The sequence below is a fragment of the Uloborus diversus genome, chromosome 7, assembly GCF_026930045.1.
Source record: "Uloborus diversus isolate 005 chromosome 7, Udiv.v.3.1, whole genome shotgun sequence".
Classification (NCBI taxonomy): Eukaryota; Metazoa; Arthropoda; class Arachnida; order Araneae; family Uloboridae; genus Uloborus; species Uloborus diversus.
In genome coordinates this window covers 140,097,484-140,116,269 of record NC_072737.1, presented here as the reverse complement: position 1 = coordinate 140,116,269, position 18,786 = coordinate 140,097,484, and the positions used below count along the sequence as shown (strand labels likewise).

General features: G+C 32.3%; 1 protein-coding gene across 1 annotated transcript in view; it reads right to left on the bottom strand.

Annotated features, from left to right (window-relative positions):
- LOC129225868 (tRNA-dihydrouridine(47) synthase [NAD(P)(+)]-like) overlaps positions 1-18,712 on the bottom strand; it is a 34,740-nt gene extending 16,028 nt beyond the window's left edge. The window contains exons 1-7 of the mRNA XM_054860391.1: positions 18,565-18,712; positions 16,289-17,048; positions 8,610-8,651; positions 8,386-8,538; positions 6,579-6,695; positions 2,676-2,858; positions 2,499-2,595 (exon numbers count right to left, since the gene is read on the bottom strand). Of these exons, the coding sequence (XP_054716366.1) occupies positions 2,499-2,595; positions 2,676-2,858; positions 6,579-6,695; positions 8,386-8,538; positions 8,610-8,651; positions 16,289-17,048; positions 18,565-18,623 (1,411 nt within the window). The 5' untranslated portion in view covers positions 18,624-18,712. The remainder of the gene's footprint in view (positions 1-2,498; positions 2,596-2,675; positions 2,859-6,578; positions 6,696-8,385; positions 8,539-8,609; positions 8,652-16,288; positions 17,049-18,564) is intronic.
- Positions 18,713-18,786: the final 74 nt, after the last annotated feature.

Genomic DNA, 18,786 nt, shown 5'->3' with positions numbered 1-18,786 from the left:
CATGGAACAGCATATGTTAAATGCAGAGCATATACTGAGAGCAAAATGCATAGTGAAAGCTTGCTATTAAATTGAAGTTGAACTCTCTTAATACAAAAACGTTTAATATAAAATCTCGGCGAAAACGAACATTTTGTTCGTTAAGTTTGGTTTGCCATCTAAATACATTAAAAATTTCACATATCATAGGTACATTAAATAGAAAATATCGGCTAAAATGAAAAAAAAATTCTGACCTCTATACTTAACCTTTAACAGGGGAGGTGCAGTCTCACAGAACGCTCAAAAGTTCATCTGATCACCACTATTTCATTTTTAGTCCGATTGAATGGTTTTTCCCCCAATAGCTTTTTGGTTTTGTGACCTTGAATAAACCATTTGCTTATCAGTATCTTTGGGCAAGTGCATCTGATTTAAATTTCATTGCATTTTTAGAAGGGGTCTGTGAGACCGCACCTGCCTTTCAGTGTTACAATTTTCCGCATGGCTTTTGATGTTAGAACCGTGGATATAGGCTCATTTATCTTATCCGCGTTAAGTGGATGAGATACAAAACATTATAGATGAGGTTAAGATTTACTTGAAATGTTTTAAAACGTTACACAATGATGTTCTAGGGACAATGAAAGCTGAATTATTCCTCGAAATACGACGCGAAATACTAATAGTTAAAGGACTGTCAAAATTTTCCTGTAAAGTGATATAATCAATTTTGTGGCTCTAAAATGTTCTGTATATATTAAAGAACTAAAATGAAATCATTAATAAATAATAGATTCGTTTTTATTACGAATAGATAGTTATTTACTACAGCATATGATTTTCTCAAAAAATCTTAAGACTTGCAAAATTTTCTTAGAAAAGGTATATTTCAATTAAAAATTCAAAAATATTTTTTCCCAGTGCTAATAAAAGTTCAAAGAACATCTGTGGGAAATTACAGGAATGTAACTTAATTACATGATTTTTAAGAATTTTTTAGATAGAGCGGTCTTTGAGACTTCACGTCCCCTGTTACGTCTCACTTTTTCACCTCCCCTTTTACGGGTTAAAATGTTTGTGCTTGAATATTGTAAGTTAATTTTTTTTTAAATTATTCATCAATTTGTTAATTAGTAGAAGTCCCATTGTGTATGGAGAAGAAACTATTATAAATATTTTGCATAGAAAATAAGCTTGTACATTTGTTTACCTGTGGACATTTCAATTTACTCAATGATAAAACTTCATCTACCATTTTCCCTTTGCAAACTATTTTGCGGTTGTCCATTATCTCACTTTCCTTTTTTGATATACTCCAAAAATATTCATTTATTAGAAATAAGTGATTTTTTTGGAATGCACTAATAGTTAGATTACAATATAGTAGTGCTTCAAATATAGGTAAGACTATATAGGCAAATATAGGCAAGGCATTCATTTTTTTTTCTTCACAGTATCACTTATTCACGGTTCTTATGAATAACGGATAATACGTGCAAATTCTTGGATTTTTGACATTTCGTATTAACTGAGTTCAACTGTACTTGAAAAAGATTCTGTTATTTCTTAGTCTATTGGAATCATATGACGAGTTTTGTAGGTAGTCGGTATACACCTAGGCATTCAAATCTCACTCCATGGGTTAAAATCTTCACCAAAATATGTTCTCAGTAAGTATTGAGGTGGTTAACTTACTTAACATGCTTAGATAAAATTAAAAAAAAAAAAGTCGGAAAACTTTAATCCTTAAAATTCGTTGCAGAAAAAACCTGTGTGCCTTTTATCCTAGATTGTCACTAAAAGCAAAAATGTAAAGTACAATGCAAGTGAAGTGCCACCATGGCATTCACATAGTGCCTAAAACATCATGATTGCAAATAAATGAGTCCCTTTTATGCACAACAGAAGCTATTGCCGCACAATCAACAAAATCAAGGTATGCCACAGAAATAACATTAAGGTAAATAAAGATCTTAGTAAAAAAAATATGAAAACTGTATCCAATTTTTGAAAACCTTCTGCAAACAGCTTTCCTATATTTGTCTAAATTATCTGGATTTGATGCTTGATATTTTGAATATTAGTACCTTTGACTTTAAGAATTTTTTTGCTGATTAATTTTTGCTTTTTCTCACATTTTTAATTTGTTTCATTTTTTACTCAATATACACTAAGGTGCATATTTTTCATCATATAACTTTTGTATTTCTTCAAAAAGGAAGGTTTTTTAATACAATTAAATGGTATTGGCAATGAGAGCTAAATTTAACTCCACACTTGTAAACTTACCTTAGTATATAAATTTTGGGTATGATTCTCTGATGAATAATGCATTGCTAAAAAAATATTTATCTCTAAATCTTTCAGTCCTCATAAAACGCGCGTTCATAACAGTACTTAATACATTTGTTTAAAAGTTTAAGGAATAATAGCATTTTCTTTCTTAAAATATCTGCACATTCTCTAAATAATATGCTATTAATTCATAAAACAATATGATTCAAAAACATAATTACCAAGAACAGGAATGGGCTTTGCTGATTCACAGAAAGTATGAATATAATCCCAATCAGCAGATTTAGTATATCTCTGCTCTCTAGAGCGACCATGTATCTGAAAATTCAACTTTAGTTTTAGCATCATCAATTGCCATGAATAATCAAAGTATTTTCCATGAAGGAATTTAAACTTACCGTTATAAGAGAGACAGATTTTTTCCACGTTTGAATTTTTTGCACCACGTTATGAGCTATATTGCAATTTCCATATATGCCTTTTCTCATTTTCAAAGTTAATGGAACATTAATCACAGATGACACTCCATACACAATGCCTTCTAACTTTTTTAGTCTGTTCATTAAACCACAACCTGCACCCTGAGGAATATAATGGACAAAATATAGAATAAATAAATTTAAATGAAAGCAAGCTTTTTATGTCACAAAAATCGCCAAATTAGTTACCGACAATTCATATTATCATATAGATCTCAGAAAATAAGTGCAAAAAATGTACAAAGCAATATTTGCCAGCTACCTAAAAATCTGCTGGTGGAGGCAAAAATCCAAGTTTGGATAAAAAAGATTGGTAGGAGAGAGGGTGAAAATGCTTCTTTTTAAACATAAACATACAATCAATTTTATTTTTGAATTTCAATATATTTTTAGAGATCCAAGTTCAATAAAAATTGGTTTTACTCGCCAAAAATCAATTTTTATTCAAATTTTGAAGGAATCTTGATATAACCTGCAAAGCTAAGCAAACAAACTGATATTAGAAACATATACTAGGGACTAAAACAATCGCAATTTTTTTATTCCTTAAGAGATTTCTTCCTCATCATTACCTTAAGAGAAACTGCAACTAAACTAGAAAAAGGTGTTTTAAAAAATATAGAAAAACATTACATTTCAAGCATTACTGCAACAAAAAGTATGTTGTGAAACTAAATGCAAGGAGATAGTACAGGAATCTATACCTATAATAAAATAAGATGTTTGTGTGTGTGTGTGTGTGGCGCGCATCCCGGGAAAACGGTAAGGCCTAGAAAGATGAAATTTGGTATACAGGTGCAGTTTTTGCTGAAGTTGTGCACCTCGGGCTTCGATTTTTGATATTTTTAATACATAAAAAAAGGTATTTAATGTTTTATGCGTTTTTTTGCACTTTTTAGTACTTTTTACCTCACAGACCCCGAACCAATCGCACCACACAAATATTTTTTGTACTATAGTGTAGGAGTTTTAATTTTAAATATGATGAATGAAAAAATTTTGAAGATAGAGCAATTTTTGTATTTTTTATAAATTTTTGAAAAAACCTTTATTTCGCATTTTTTTCTGGGTTTAGTTTTTTTCGAAACCCATCCTCCAAAAAGTATTGAGCCCTCAATTCTAAAATTTTAGTTGGTAATAGTAAAATTATTTCGCCCCCTTCAGAAGAAAAAGTTTTTAAAAATACCCAAAAGTTTTTTTTTTTTTACAATTTTTTAAATGCAGAACACGACGCGACCTGTAAGCATTGCCGGCTGAGTTACGCACTTCCTCATCACGTGACCTAACTGAAATCGTTTGCTTTCTCTTCACTTTTTTTTATTTTAACGTTCAGAGATTTCATATCTTTATTTTTCCAACTTTTTTTTTTCTGGACTGTTTGCTATATTTATTTTTGGTCAAATATTTTTGCGCATTTTAATTCAATAAAAGCGGTGATTTTTTTTTATCTTTTGCAAGCGCTGCTTTTTGCACACTACAGGGAACATAGAGCCTTTTTTTTTGCGTGTAATGTTAAGTAAATAAATAAAGCCCGCGGTTTTTTGCATGATTTTTGTAGGGATTGGTGGTTATGTTTGATAGATAGAGAGATGATATTAAGTGGGCAAAGAATGTTTTTTTTTTTACATAGAAAGGATTGTTAATTACTATCAGAGGTAGATATGCATAGATCGTATAGATAGATAGAGAGAACGAAAGGTGGACAAATATAGAGGTGGATACAGTAGATGGACAGTAAGAAATAGAGGAACTTCAACGGGGGATCAATAGCCCCTCCACACCCACCTCCCCCAACCCACGCACAAACACACACCATGACTTTGAAAAAACAATGTTTCACATAAAAGTGGAAATGCTTTTTGTTATTTTCCGACAAAATTTGCATGAAGAGTATGATGCCTTTGGGCCTCCCCCCCCCCCCCCTTAAAAATATGCTAAAGGACATAACGGGAGGAAGATCTAGAAAATACTTAATTCAACACAAAATTTATTTAAGCAGCCGCTGATCAACCTTGGCGTAAAAAGGCGAATGATGATATTGATGTATAGAGAAAAAGATTGATTAATACCATCGACAATTTTTTTTAAAGCAACCGCCGAAAAAGTCAACATTGGCGTAAAAAGGCGAATGATAATATTGATATATAGAGAAAAACATTGATTAATACCGTCGCTAAATTGTGTAAGCAGCCACCGAAGGCGGCAATCCTGGCGCAAAAGGCGAATTGTGTAAAAAGGCGAACCAGCTGGTCGCCGAAGGCGGCTAGTGTACAATAAAAGCAGAAAACCAGGAAAGATAAACAAAGTGGATAGTACATGTATAGTAACAGACAGCCGGTTATCACATCCTGAGACTGCAGTTTCCTTCTTATTAGAATTCCTCAGTCACAAATAGTGAATAACCGAGCTGGTGCTAATGAGAACAAAACTGCACTCTCAGGGTATGATAACCGGGCTGTCTGGCATGGTAACTTACTGCTAAAGTGGAAAGTGTTATATAAGATGATGCTAACAATAAGTTGAATGGGGGGGGGGGGGGGGCTCAACACTTTCCTGCCCTGGCATGGTAGGCACAACATGTCTAGGAGATTCTTGGCCAATTCAATGATTGTGTGAAATTGAACTGCATGTTGAGTTAAGTGAGTGTGAACTTGCCGACGTTCCATAACTTCAATTTTTAAAAAGTTTTGTGTATTGCTTATTTACTAGAGCTTACCATCCATGTTATAAAAATAAATCCCAGTAAACATTCTTTCTTTTTTGAAAAGTTACATAACTGAATGGTACCAAATTGGAATATTTCATGAGATATACAGTGAAGCACCTTTTATACCTTTTTGAAGGGACTAGATGAAAAAAGCGTATAAATGAAAAAAAAAACGTATGAAATAGGAATACGTTAATATGTATTAAACTCTGCAGGGACCAAATTGAAAAACCTATAAACGTTGTTTCACTGTAATTTATGATTTTCATGAAAAAATAAAGATCCATGCCAATCAAGTTTATTAAAGAAAAAAGCTTTGCTAACGCAAGTTCAAAATTATGTCATGGCGCTTTCTTTTTCCTGGGAACTCCAGGGTTCTTTTTTTGCCTTGAACTCTTTTCCCTTAGCTTATAGTTTTATGATTGCCCAAACGGCACAGGGTGTGAAAGCCTGTACCCCTGGGTATATAGTAGAATTATAAAACCTCTTACCAGAAAATATTGATTGACCAAGAAACCTCATTGTAAAAGGTATTGTTAGGGTATTAGGATTCCTTTATGTATTAAAAGTAACTGGCACTTTAAATGCACATAATAGTTGAAATAGTTTGAGAGTTTGAGGTCCTGATACTTGAATCATATTTTTATCAGATTTTATAATTTACAGTTATTAGTGCTACTTGAACATAACATAATGAATTTTTTCCCAGTTGCTGTTGTCACTCGAAACTTACACTCTACTATACGAAAGTAGGAAGGCATATGACTAATCAATTCCAAAATAAAAGTTCTTCAACAATTCTCCACCACTCTAATGCCAATGAGAAATAATTGAATCCTGAGTTGTAATCAATTTCATATTGAAGGGGGACATATCTTTCTATAAAAGCAGTACCCAAACGACGTTCTAAAAAATTCACTCATGATACATTGATATATCAGTACAGGTTTAAATTTTGAAATTCTATAAAATTATTTGACATAAGAATATTTTTAAAATTCACAAAAGCAAGAGCCTTTGAAAAAAACCCAAAACATATATTTTTTAAATAACCATTCATTTAATGTAACATAACAATATAAAATACTTATTATTTGAAAATAACTGGCAATCACCTTTTTGTAAATAGCATCAAGGGGACATCCAAGATTTAAATCAATGAAGTCAAATGACACAGTTTCTGAAAGTAATTGGCTGCAACGAGTCATCACATCTGGATGAGCACCACACAACTGTTGGACATAATTCAGATTTAAGCATAAATTTTAGTGTAAAACAATTTTGTAAACTGAAAAACACATTTTTTTTTCTTTTTTTTTAAGACATCAAAAGCATAATATTTCACTTACTGATTCTTTTATGAATACCCAACTTGAACATTAAGTTTATTAACTCAATTTATCATCCTTAAAGTCATATCTAACCTTTAGTTTAAAAGTCAAAAAACATCGCCTATACTATAAGAGCATTTTACTGATTATGTTAATACATTTCCTAAGCAAAACAGCTGTTTTAGGAGCATGATATACTTACGTAGAAGTACTAAAAATTCGTTTCGAAGAATCTTTATACTTAATTTGAAAAAGGATGAAAACAGCACATTTCTCATTGTTATCATGCATGAATCTTTTGGTTTTTAATTTCTTTATAGTTGAGCTTATTACCAAGTTTTAATTCAATAAAAAAGCAAACATTTTTGAAGTTCACAAATCATTAAGTTCTACTACTCTTGGCCCAATGAAGGTACTATTTCAACTAACGTTCGAAGCAAAATCATAAAACTAATGGGACAGAAGTGACGACATAAATGGGAGAGCATCTGAAGACAATTTAGAGATATACTGAGAAATTCGAAGCTGAAAATGATGTGCCAAATTCAGTGACTAGAATACAAAGTACATCAGCACATGCAGTCATGTTTTCGATTTCTTTGGCATTTTTTTCCTAAAAATATACAGCTGTGTATAGTAGTAGTATTGCAAAGTTTTCAAATCTGCCAAAAATAAGAAAAGATCTAGCAAAAAAAACACTTAGCACTTAGTACTTATCTATATATATATAAATGAATGTTTGTCTGTATGTCATCGATGAACTCAAAAACTACCCGGCAGATTTGGCTGAAACTTTCACCGTTTGTTATTTTTGGTACTGGGAATGTTTATAGACCAGTTTGAAAAAAATCCGATGGATAGTCCCTTTTTTATTCCAATTTAAGTCACAATCCATTGGATAAATACGAATTAAATTATCGGCTGCAGAAATTAATTCGCGTGAAAGATCTCATTGATAAGAAGTTAACTGTTGCCATTTTTCTTGAGTTTGAACAAATAAATTATTTCTTTATTGTTTTATGGCTTTTCATGCAACGGGGGGATTTAAAACTTTTTTTATTAGATTTTTTAGCGATTGATTGATCTTGCAAACTGCGTGAGTACAAAATTTGAGTATAGTAACGGCTTCACTTGATACCTGGACCGATTATTATGAAAATTGCTATATATATGTATTTTTCCACGGAGAAGGTGCATAATATGCTCATTGAAGCCACTCGCCACCAGGTGGCACTGCAGAGTAGCAACTTCTGCCCCGTTCAACCGATTGTCATGAAATTAAGTATAATGATGTATTTTTTTGTTGGTGTAGCAACGCGCGTCGGGTACAGCTAGTTACCTATAAATAAACGAATCAATTGACTTTAATTTTCTACTACCAGCAAAGCCGTGCAGTTATCAGTAGTTCAAAAACAATAATAATAGTTTTAAAAAAATTAAACAATGCTTCAAAACTGCAATTTTTCGCTGCACAGACTTTTAATGTGCCAGAAACAAATTAATTTTCTTTAGGTATAAATTAATATAAAGGTCTGAAAGAATGGTAACCAAGCCAAAATGAAATAAAATTTTTAAACTACTTAACAATTACCTGAATGCCAAAAATATCTTCAGTATAGTGTCTTTTTAAGAGAGCCCATTCAGACTGTTGTCCTTGAAGAAGACTCAATGCCACACACATTTCTGAACAAGTGATATCAGCTCCAAATTCTTTGCAGATGCGCCGAAATGGTAAATTGCCAACCTAGAGAACAATACACTATAAATAAAAGATATCAATTTAAATTTAAAAAATATATTTTATAGTGTACTTACAGTTGTGAGAGGAGCCAGATACAATTTGTTTTGAAAATCAATCTGTGAAAAAGAAAATATCAATGTAAAGATAACAATACATTTTGACATAAAAATGCGTTTTAAAATGGCATTTAAGTTCTACATATCACATAAAGTTTACATGCAGCCAAAATATATATATATATATATATATATATACACACAGGGGCGGCATTTCAGCATTTCATTTGGGGGGTCGAGTTTCTTAAACTGTACAAAACAAACATTAACAGTGCGGTACAAAACAAACATTAGCTAACAGGAAGTGCTCATAAAATCGGTTTAATATGAATAAAAATTAGTGTTTAGAAACAATTAAAATTTTGATTCATTTTCTAATAAGTTATCATACAAAACATCTCGATACTAAAGTTTTTATACCTTTTGGAAAAATTTTAATGCATGATTTTTGGAAAAATGGCAGAGCAGGGAATCGTGTTACTAATTTATCAGTGCCCAGTATCGAACTGTTTTGCCAGTACAGCTAAATAGAAAAGTTTTTTTTTCTTTTTTGCTCATTGTACTTCGAAAATATAATTATCTAACCTCCTGAGACATAAAAAAAAAACTTTACTAGTATTTAAAAAATAATTAAGTAACAAAGTTATGTATGAAAACACTCTTTAAATATCTTGCTCTTCAAAATCACCCTGGCAACTTCAAAAATTGTGGCTTAGTTTTTACTCATTGAATAATTTAGTCTCATCGTCGCTCTCAGCTTCAATGAGATGTCATCTTCCTCCTGCTCTGTTATTCACTATTCCAGACTGAGGAGTCCATACCAAGGACGAAATTGCAGTCTCTTTGATGTAATAACGGTCTTTCGGTAAATTGCTTGTAAATTTCTTGCCTCATGCTAAAAATGTTACTCATAATTGAAACAATGTATTTTTCGTTTTCAAAACCCAATCCAGATAATATATTGAGCCAACCATACAGAAAACTAATTATCATCAAATCTTGTGTTAATTTCATTCGAAACTGAATCTATTATTTCATACAAAATATTAAAAAATCAATGTTTGACTTCACATCACGTGTATTTTTTTTTACACGTGAAACTTTCCTCAATACAAACAAATTGAATAAAAATTCAAACGAAGACATACATGCTAAAGGGCATGAGCTTTTTCACCATTGAAAGAATCGCTTTGCAATAATTCTTCCAGCCGTCAAATCACTGCTTTGAAGTTATAGAGAAATGTTTTTATGGTTTTAACTCTTGAAGATCATTTTGTGTCACTCCGAGATTGCATAATTATAGAGCCCCATAAAAGGCATTTGTTGATACTTTTTTTTATTTTATTTAATAAGCACATACATTTTTAAGAAGTTACTATGAAAGCATATAACGCATTGAGCAGCTGAAACGTGTTTCTAGCAAAAGAAAGCGATGAACACTCACTAAATAAATATACACTTAAAAAGTGAGCGTAAAAGTGAATGTAAAATATCAAGGAATTTTCTTTCAGCCACACAACTTTGCACGGGCTTCTACTATTGGATATACCATCGTTACACTGGGCACACAAGTATGAAATATTTAGCCTATATGAGGAAATGTCTTCTTTAGTTAAAATTAACCATGGTTGTCTATCTGTTTTTTATGTTCTGAAAAGGCTGGGAAATACTTCATGAATTTCTAAGTCGTCATCCAAATAACGAAAAACCTTTTTTCTAGTCTGGGAATGTGTCGAGTTTTATAAAATAGTTACTGAGAACCAGAGATTTTTTTTATTGAACATTGATTTCCGACTTGCATAAATTGAATTCACCAATTTTCTATCATTCTGCTCAAAAAATTTGGGGGTGCGACCGCCCCCTCTTGACCCCCCTATTTGCCGCCCCTGTATATACATTAATATTAGCTGTCTTAATGTTTCAGAACAATTTTGGAACATTAGTCGATTGGTCAGAATATTCACACAAATAAAGAGAAGTACAATTAAATAGAATATTAAACATGAAGTTTATAAAATTACTTCTCCATTCAAGCAGAACATCTTGTTTCAATTTCTAAGTCAGCCAGATTGCAAAATGACCGACCACTTCTCATATAAGCCCATAAATTTAAGCAACCTCAAAATAAGCTGTAGTTCCATAATTTCTGAAATTTTCAAAGGGCACATAGGGGTGCCTAACTAAAGAGAAGGGGTCCATGGCATAGACTATGTGTTTGAAATTTTTAGGCGGAGGGGGGGAGGGGAGGAAATTTGAGAGCGTTCTTTGAGCTCATTTTAGGATCTTGTTCTAATGGATACTCCAAAGTACTTCAGAGGGCCCCTCATTGTCTCCTGGAGAGGGGTAGGGTGAGTACCTATTGCATATTGAAAGAATCAAATATAAAAAAAACAAGTATTGCCAAATTTTGCCAGTGCAAAATGAAAAATAGTTGTTGTGCCTAACAACATGCACTGGAATGCAATAGTAAATTTCAATTGGTTTAATAGCAGTATTTCTTACGATATATTTCAAGTCTTTAGGAAAAATTGAAGATCCTGCATTAGAATTGTCCCTTCCTCAGCAAAATCCTGTATCTGTGTCTGCTTGGAAAACTGCGGATGGACTTCCCTCTGAATCATTTTTCTCATCACGCTGCGATGAATATATGAGAAAATTTCATTTAAACAAGTCATAAAGTGATGGACCAAGTCTTCTCTATAAGATTTTCACCAAATGAAGCACTAAAAATCAAAACTGATTATAAAAATAAAAACGCCATATTTGATATTCCAAAACTTTGGTGTACTTCAGTGGAAAAAACCTCTAAAACCTAGAACCATTCCAGGCCGACTAAATAACCACACAAAGGGCTGCCGACTACATATCCGCCAAACTAAAGAACAATTGGAAAAAATTTTAGAAGGATCCCAGGATATTTAACATAAGAAATCAGTAAACACAAAATAAGATTTTATGCCAGACAGTATACAGTGCAATTTAACACAATTCTTTTAGCAAGAAAAATGCTTCAGTCCCTTTGAGTTTAATGAAACTTGAAACTATATTGTAAACAAATGAATTTTAGAAAGTAGTATATAAATATAAATGGCTTGTGAACTTCAAAAAAAAAAAATCCTAACATGGTTGAATTTTTGATCTATTATTGCAACATTCTATTCATTATTTCTCATTGTGTAATACAAAGAACTCCATCTAAACTGATAACTTAAGAGTTTATATTATGTTACGTTAAAGTTGTTGCCTGCATTTATCTCCCCATTAATCTGTTCATCAGAAATCTGTTTCATCATCAATACAGTTTAATCCTGTCACAACAAACTTAGTTTGACCATGAGTTTTGTTCATTTGTAATAGGAATTCGGCTGAATAGAATTGAAACAATATAATAGCAATTCAAACAGGAACGAACACTTATTTTGTTGCAAGGGATATTTTGTTGAACTGGTATTCATTGCAAGTTTTTTAAGCATTTAACCGATTAAGCGCCAAAGCTCCTATTGCAAGAAAATCAACTTTTAAATTTTTTTCTCGAGAGAAATAAGAGTTATTTATACAAAATACATTCCATGTGAATTTCAACAAATCGGAGTATGTTATAAAAAAAACTCAGTAGAATCTTTGAATTTTGTACATTTTTCCAAAAAATGGAACTTTGCTTTTTTTACAAAGATGTAAAAAACTAAATTATTGGATCTTTAATTTGTTACAAGTGCCCTGCATATTTAAAGCAGATATTCTTACAATTAACATACGAAAAACCCGGAATGAAACTACTAGTTTAAAGCAATGCTAGAAGTGATTAAAGTTTTTGCTCCCGGAGCGGGAGCTTTGGCGGAGACCGGTAGCATTCTTCCCTTTTATGCAGGGTTGGGTTTTGGACTGTCCAAAACTGGTTTAGGACAGGACAGGTGGTTTTTACCGTCCAAAACTGTCTAAAACTGTCCAAAAGTGTCCGAAACTGTCCAAAACTATGCTAAAGCTAAAGAGGTGTTATCTAATCAATTCGTATTTACTGCAATATTCGTAATGCATAATTATAAATAATAATGAGGTTTAATTAATGAATATTTGGTAATATTTTTCTCCAAAATGTTAATTAAAAAAATATTTTACTTAAAAAAATTGCCAATAACTATTACATAAAAACTTTCTTATGTAACAGTTGGTAGAGTTATGAAAGGAAATTCACAACACAACCAAGACAACTAATTTCAGTTCCATTTATAACTCAAAGGAATATTACAAAATGTGCAATATTTAGGAGCCAAAGAAAAAAAAATTTAAAATGGTTTTTTCAAATAAGTTTTACATGATGGTTTAACGAAAATTATTTTTTAAATCATAGATGAAAGAACAAAAAATTGATGATAAAACACTTATGTTATAAAACTAGTGCTATTCTTTTTTTTTTGTTCATATTTTTAATATAATACATTCTATAACTATAAAAAAATTGTAATTTACTGCATTTAAGTCAGTTATAGCACCATATTTTGAACACTTTCTTTTGCATACATGCATAAATGTTGAAAAATTTGGTTTGTGGAAAAAAAAAAAAAAACACAACCTCCTGCATGCAAATTGAAAATTTTTTATTGTAGAATTTAATTTCTATGTAACTAGATTAAAATCAGCTACATAAATAAGTTACATATATATATATATATATATATATATATATATATATATATATATTTATACTTGAATGTTGAATAAATATATTAAATGGTCAAAAATATAATTTTGATACATTTTGTTCTGTTTTTGATATTTTCTCACAAAATCTCAAAAAGTAGTTTTGGACACAATGGTTTTGAACAGGATGATAAAAACCTTGCTTTTATTTGCCCACCTGCATAAACATAGGGAAATTTGGTTACTAATATAAAAAAGCTAAATAAAATCATGCATAAAAATTGAAATTTTAATCAAGAATTCAACTTCTATATAACTAGTTTTAAATCAGCTGCATAAATAACTTGAATGTATTCATTGAATAAATGTTCTATCTAAATCATTACTTTGATACATTTTATTCTGTTTTTGATGTTTTCTAACAGAATACAATTTTTCTAAAAATATAGTTTTGGACACAAGGGTTTTGGACCGGACGGTAAAAACCAGGGTTTTTACCGTAGTGTCCAAAACCTTGCTAACTCTGCTTTTATGTGCGAGGGCTTACAATGAAGAAAGGAATGCTGCTAGGCAGAAAGGGGCCCAAATTACATTATTCATATTCTGAATCATTACCTCCACAATCGTACCTTCCAAGTGAAAATTCTCGACAGTTTCTCTGACAAACACGCTATCAGGGCTGGTGTACCACAAGGTAGTGCCTTGGGTCCCACCCTCTACAATATTTTTATCCATGACTTCCCCTCTAATGAGGACCATCTCACTTGCCTTTTCGCAGACGATGCCAGCATCATGACAACCGACTACTGCAAAGGCTTCGCTAGGCATCATCTCCAAAAATATGTCAACATCATTACTCAGTACCTAAGCAAATGGCGTATAGCCATCAACACTGACAAAACACAAGCAATTTGCTTCTCACCTAACAACATCAAAAATTATCCCAAGAAAATCATGGTGGGAAAAGACACTATTCCATACTCTAAGAATGTCAAATACTTGGGCGTCTATCTTGACAGACGGCTCAGGTTCAATTATCACATTGAACAAGTTATCAAAAAGGCCAATGTCAAAGTGGGCTATTTATACGCTCTCCTTAATAAAAATAACTCACTGAACACTAAAAGCAGACTACTACTTTACACCTTGATCATTCGCCCTCCTCTCATATACAGTATCCCCTGCTGGGGATATGCAGCTGCTAGTAACATCAAAGAATTTTTAGAGCTCCATGGTTCGTCTCCAATAAAACCCTGCATAAGGACTCGGGGATATCTTACATCAAAAACTATATTGTTGACACCACCCCAAACTTCTTCACCAAACTTGGTTATCACGATAACCCACTGATCTTCGATCAAATCTACTTCACATTTAATTCTGGCGGCAAAAATATGCCGTCGGATGCTATGTTCATCTGTTGATGATTCTTGTTTGCTTAGGTTTTGCCTAAGCTTCTTTTCATCCTCGGCACTGATAGGACTAGGCCTATCAGTTTTCATTCCATTTGTACATTCCATGTAAATACTTATATATACTCAGTTCTTGTCATATTCCAGATTATTCAATTCTCCTGTCATTTCAATTATGAAATCCCTGTAAATATGCATATAGTGTGGCCCTGAAAAGATTCTTTTTTTTTTCTACTCCATCTCTCCCCCCCCCCCCCCCCCCAACCATTTCAAATCAACTCCTTCATGACTTTCCTCATACAGGGTAAAAGAGCTCCGCTCTGGCCCATATAAATTTGTATCTGTATCTGCAGAAAGGGGCAACCTACTTCACGAAGCACGTGTACTACTTTCTGGGTCTTTCGGAAAAGGATTCTTGGAACTATGTTTTGTTAATGTTTCCACTATTCTCAATATAGTTTGACTGATAAGAGAAAATGGAGAAAATATATACTAAAAGACTGCTCTCTCAGTAAAAGAACGTTATTAGTAACAAATGAAAGAGGGTGTTTCGAATCCATTCAAACAGAAAACTTATGTGGTAAAATGGAAGGATAACAAAAAAGTAGTTTAGCTTCGAATTTTGAGACAGAAGCTCCCTTAGGAATTGTCAAAAGATGGTGTTCTAAAGAAAAAAAAAAGAGCATAGAATTGCCTCAATCGCATTTAATTTCCTCATATAATAAAAATATGGGTGGTATATGGATCTCTTAGATCGATCTCTAAGTACATACAGGCCTCGTATCTAAAGGAAAAAATGGTGGTGGCCTTTTTTTACGAACACACTAAATATGGCTGTTGTAGCAGCCTGGAGAATTCACAAAGAGCTCAAGGGCAAAATGACCCAACTAACATTTTAAAGGGATATAACTACAGCTTTAATGAAAAGTTCAAAGGAAGATTACATCAATTCCCAGTCAGGGCCTTGCGAACCTGTGAACTCTACTGTACATTTTGATGGAGTAAACCATTTCATTATAAGAGCGGAAAAACAATCTTGATGTAAATATTGTAAAAAGAACACTCGAACCAAGTGTAAAAAATGCAATGTAATGCTGCATCAAAATTGTACTGCATTTTTTTATAAAAAAAATAGGTGATTGATAAATAGAGTTAGTTTTTTTTCTTTAAATGTATAATTTGTTTACTTTTAGTACTTCTCTTTTTGCTTGAAATGCAAATGAAACAGCTTCCATTTTGGAATAGATTATGTGCAGATATACATATGTACGTAATTTTTGTGATGGATTTCTATATTTCTTCATAAAAGAACAAGAATATAATGTTTGAGACGCGGTTCTTTTAAAACGCGATCGGAAAAAAAGTAGAAACGAAACCGAATGTGGTAGAACAGCGGAGGTTTTCCCCCTTCAAAAGTGCCAAAGCTCCAACTACGGGAACAGCCTATAATTTCTAAACAGTTGCATATTTTTTGAAAATTTAAACTGCACTGTATCATAAATGTATCTCTGTTATGAAATTATTAAATATTTTCTAGATTTTTTATGTAGTTTATATAGTGGCGTTTAATGGGTTAAGAGCAAATTCATACAAGAATTAAAAGTGAAAATATTGGATAGATAGATAAGTTAATAAAAAATTACAAACTTTTTTGATGTCATGCTCCAATGGAGTAACATCTTCGAGAACTTTAATTTTGTCATTATGCTTGTTATTAAGATCAAAATTTGAGCTTTGTGATAAATTTTCATCACTCTGAGTTTTTTTTAATTTTTCATCATTTGCAGAGTTTAATACTACCTCATCATCAACTTGAGAGTTTTCAGTGGATCTCTCCAGAGAAATACTTTCGGACACTTGAGTATTATGAATGTTTATGTCGTCTTTTTTACCAATAGTGGAATTAAATTCTTTCAAAACTTCATCTGATTTACAAAAATTATAATTTCTCTGCCGCAGGGATTTCTGCAGCTCCTTAGTTAACACATTTGTATAAAATATTTTTTCTTTGCACCTTTCTAAAACTTCTTCTAGAATTTCATTTTTATAATCCTTTAAATGCTGAGTTCCGAATCGACACGAGAAACTATAAGGACATTTTCCAAATGTTTCAAATAAGTAGCAAGAAGGCCCAATATCAGGAGGTTTCTTTTCTAAATATGATTTTACGTCATGACTGTAGCAGCAACTCTCCCCGAACGGACAGGATCCTTCGGTTCCAATTTTGAAACACAGTTTCTCTGATTTCGGGGCTCTTTTCTCACGAGGTCGGTGCTTGTTCTGTCCTTTCAGTTTCTTCCGGGGAGGCTCACTGCTTTGAATATTTCTTTCATCAGTAATCTTGTTCTGGTCCTTTGCAGCAACAAAATTTAGGTCAAGTTCCCGAACATGGTCTTGCACAAGAAATCTAGAAATTTAAAATTCATCATATTAGAAAAAAAAATTTAATAACATGTCACTGCAGTGGCGCAGCGAGTAGGGAGGGGGGGTTGAAAACACCCACCAGAGGCATTAGTTTTAACGTAAACGCCTATTCTAATACTGTAGTATAAACATGTGAAAGGACTGTTTTGATCAAGAAACCCCCTCTAGAAGGTGTTTTTGATCAAAAAACCAACCCCAGAAGGTATTTTTGATCAAAAAGCCCCCCCCCCCAGGAGACATTTTTGATCAAAAAGCCCTCTTCAGAACGTATTTTTGATCAAAAAACCCCCTCCAGGTTTTTCTGGCTGCGTTAGTGTGTCACTGCATTCATTAAAAATAACAGTATAAATAATGAAAGGATAATTTTTATAATATGGACAGGGGAACGCCATTGCCATATTAATGACTTGTTTTTTCTTTGTTTGACAGATCAAAAAACATTGTGATGGCTTAATTTGTTTGCCCCCACAGTATTTTTTTTTCATCTTAAATAAACTTCTAAGTCTTCATTTTAATGGCTTGTTTTTTTCAAAAAGTTAACTTTAAATTTTATTTTCAGGAATATTGACTTTTGCAACATTTGACAAGCAGACAGGGCCAGCTCTAGTAGTTCCGCTGCCCTAGTCAATACTGATAAGGGCCGCCCCCTCCCATTGAGAAATAATAATAAAATAATAATATATTAATAAAATAAAAATAATTGTAAAGTGCTTAAAACTAAAGTAAGTTTCTAGATAAATTCCAAACTAGGTTTTGCATATCTAAGCACTGGTACACACTTTAAATTATCTTTTTTAAAGTAGTGCAACTCATTGCACTGAAACAGATATTAATATTTTTAAAAGACTTTTTAAGTCACGCAATTTGCCGCCTCTAAAATTAAATTGAATTTTTTGTTAAATTCTGAACTATGTTTTGCATATCCAAACACTGGTACACACTCTGAATTATTATTATTATTTTTAGCATTGAAGCAGTGAATTTTATGACACTGAAACAGGTACTTTTAAAAAATATGTTTCAATTTCGAAATTTGCCTAAAGGCTTCTTAGATCCCTAGGCGGCCGCCTACCCCAAGAGCCGGGCTTGCAAGCAGATAAGAGCTTTATTTTGAAAAATAATTTTGATACTGCACCAAGTGAGTCATGTTAAAATGATTTTCGAAAATAAAGTTTTAAAAAGTGTTTTAAATTAAATGGCTTTTTTTTTCTTCTGAAAGTCAACTTTTTAAATTTGATCCCGATAGAGCACCTCTTAAAGCAGCACACAGAACAATTTGACCTTAGCTTCATTCAGATTACTTTACAAACCAAAAGGGGGAGTGAAAAACAACAAAAAATGAAGTGACTCTACTTTTACGTTATTCAAAAGTGCAAATACATGAAACCCTTTGGAACAACTTAATTTATTTATTAAAAATCAGATGTCTCCCACAATTAGAAAACAGCTAACTCAGGAGCTTAGTTATAGTTAAGTATGTTATTTGAGAGGCAACATACTGTGATTTTATTTTAGCCGATCCAGAATTTCTGTCCGGCAATTCTACTGTGATTTCCATAACAGTTTTATTAAAGGATTCGGAGAAGTTGATTTGATCTAACAGCACTTAACTAAACCACTAAACCGCATGGTTTTTTTTTTTTCTTCTTCTTTTGTTTGTTTTTGGTTCCTTACAGGCAGTCACAGTTAGTGCAGTAATTCAAGTTAAACTTAATTGAATT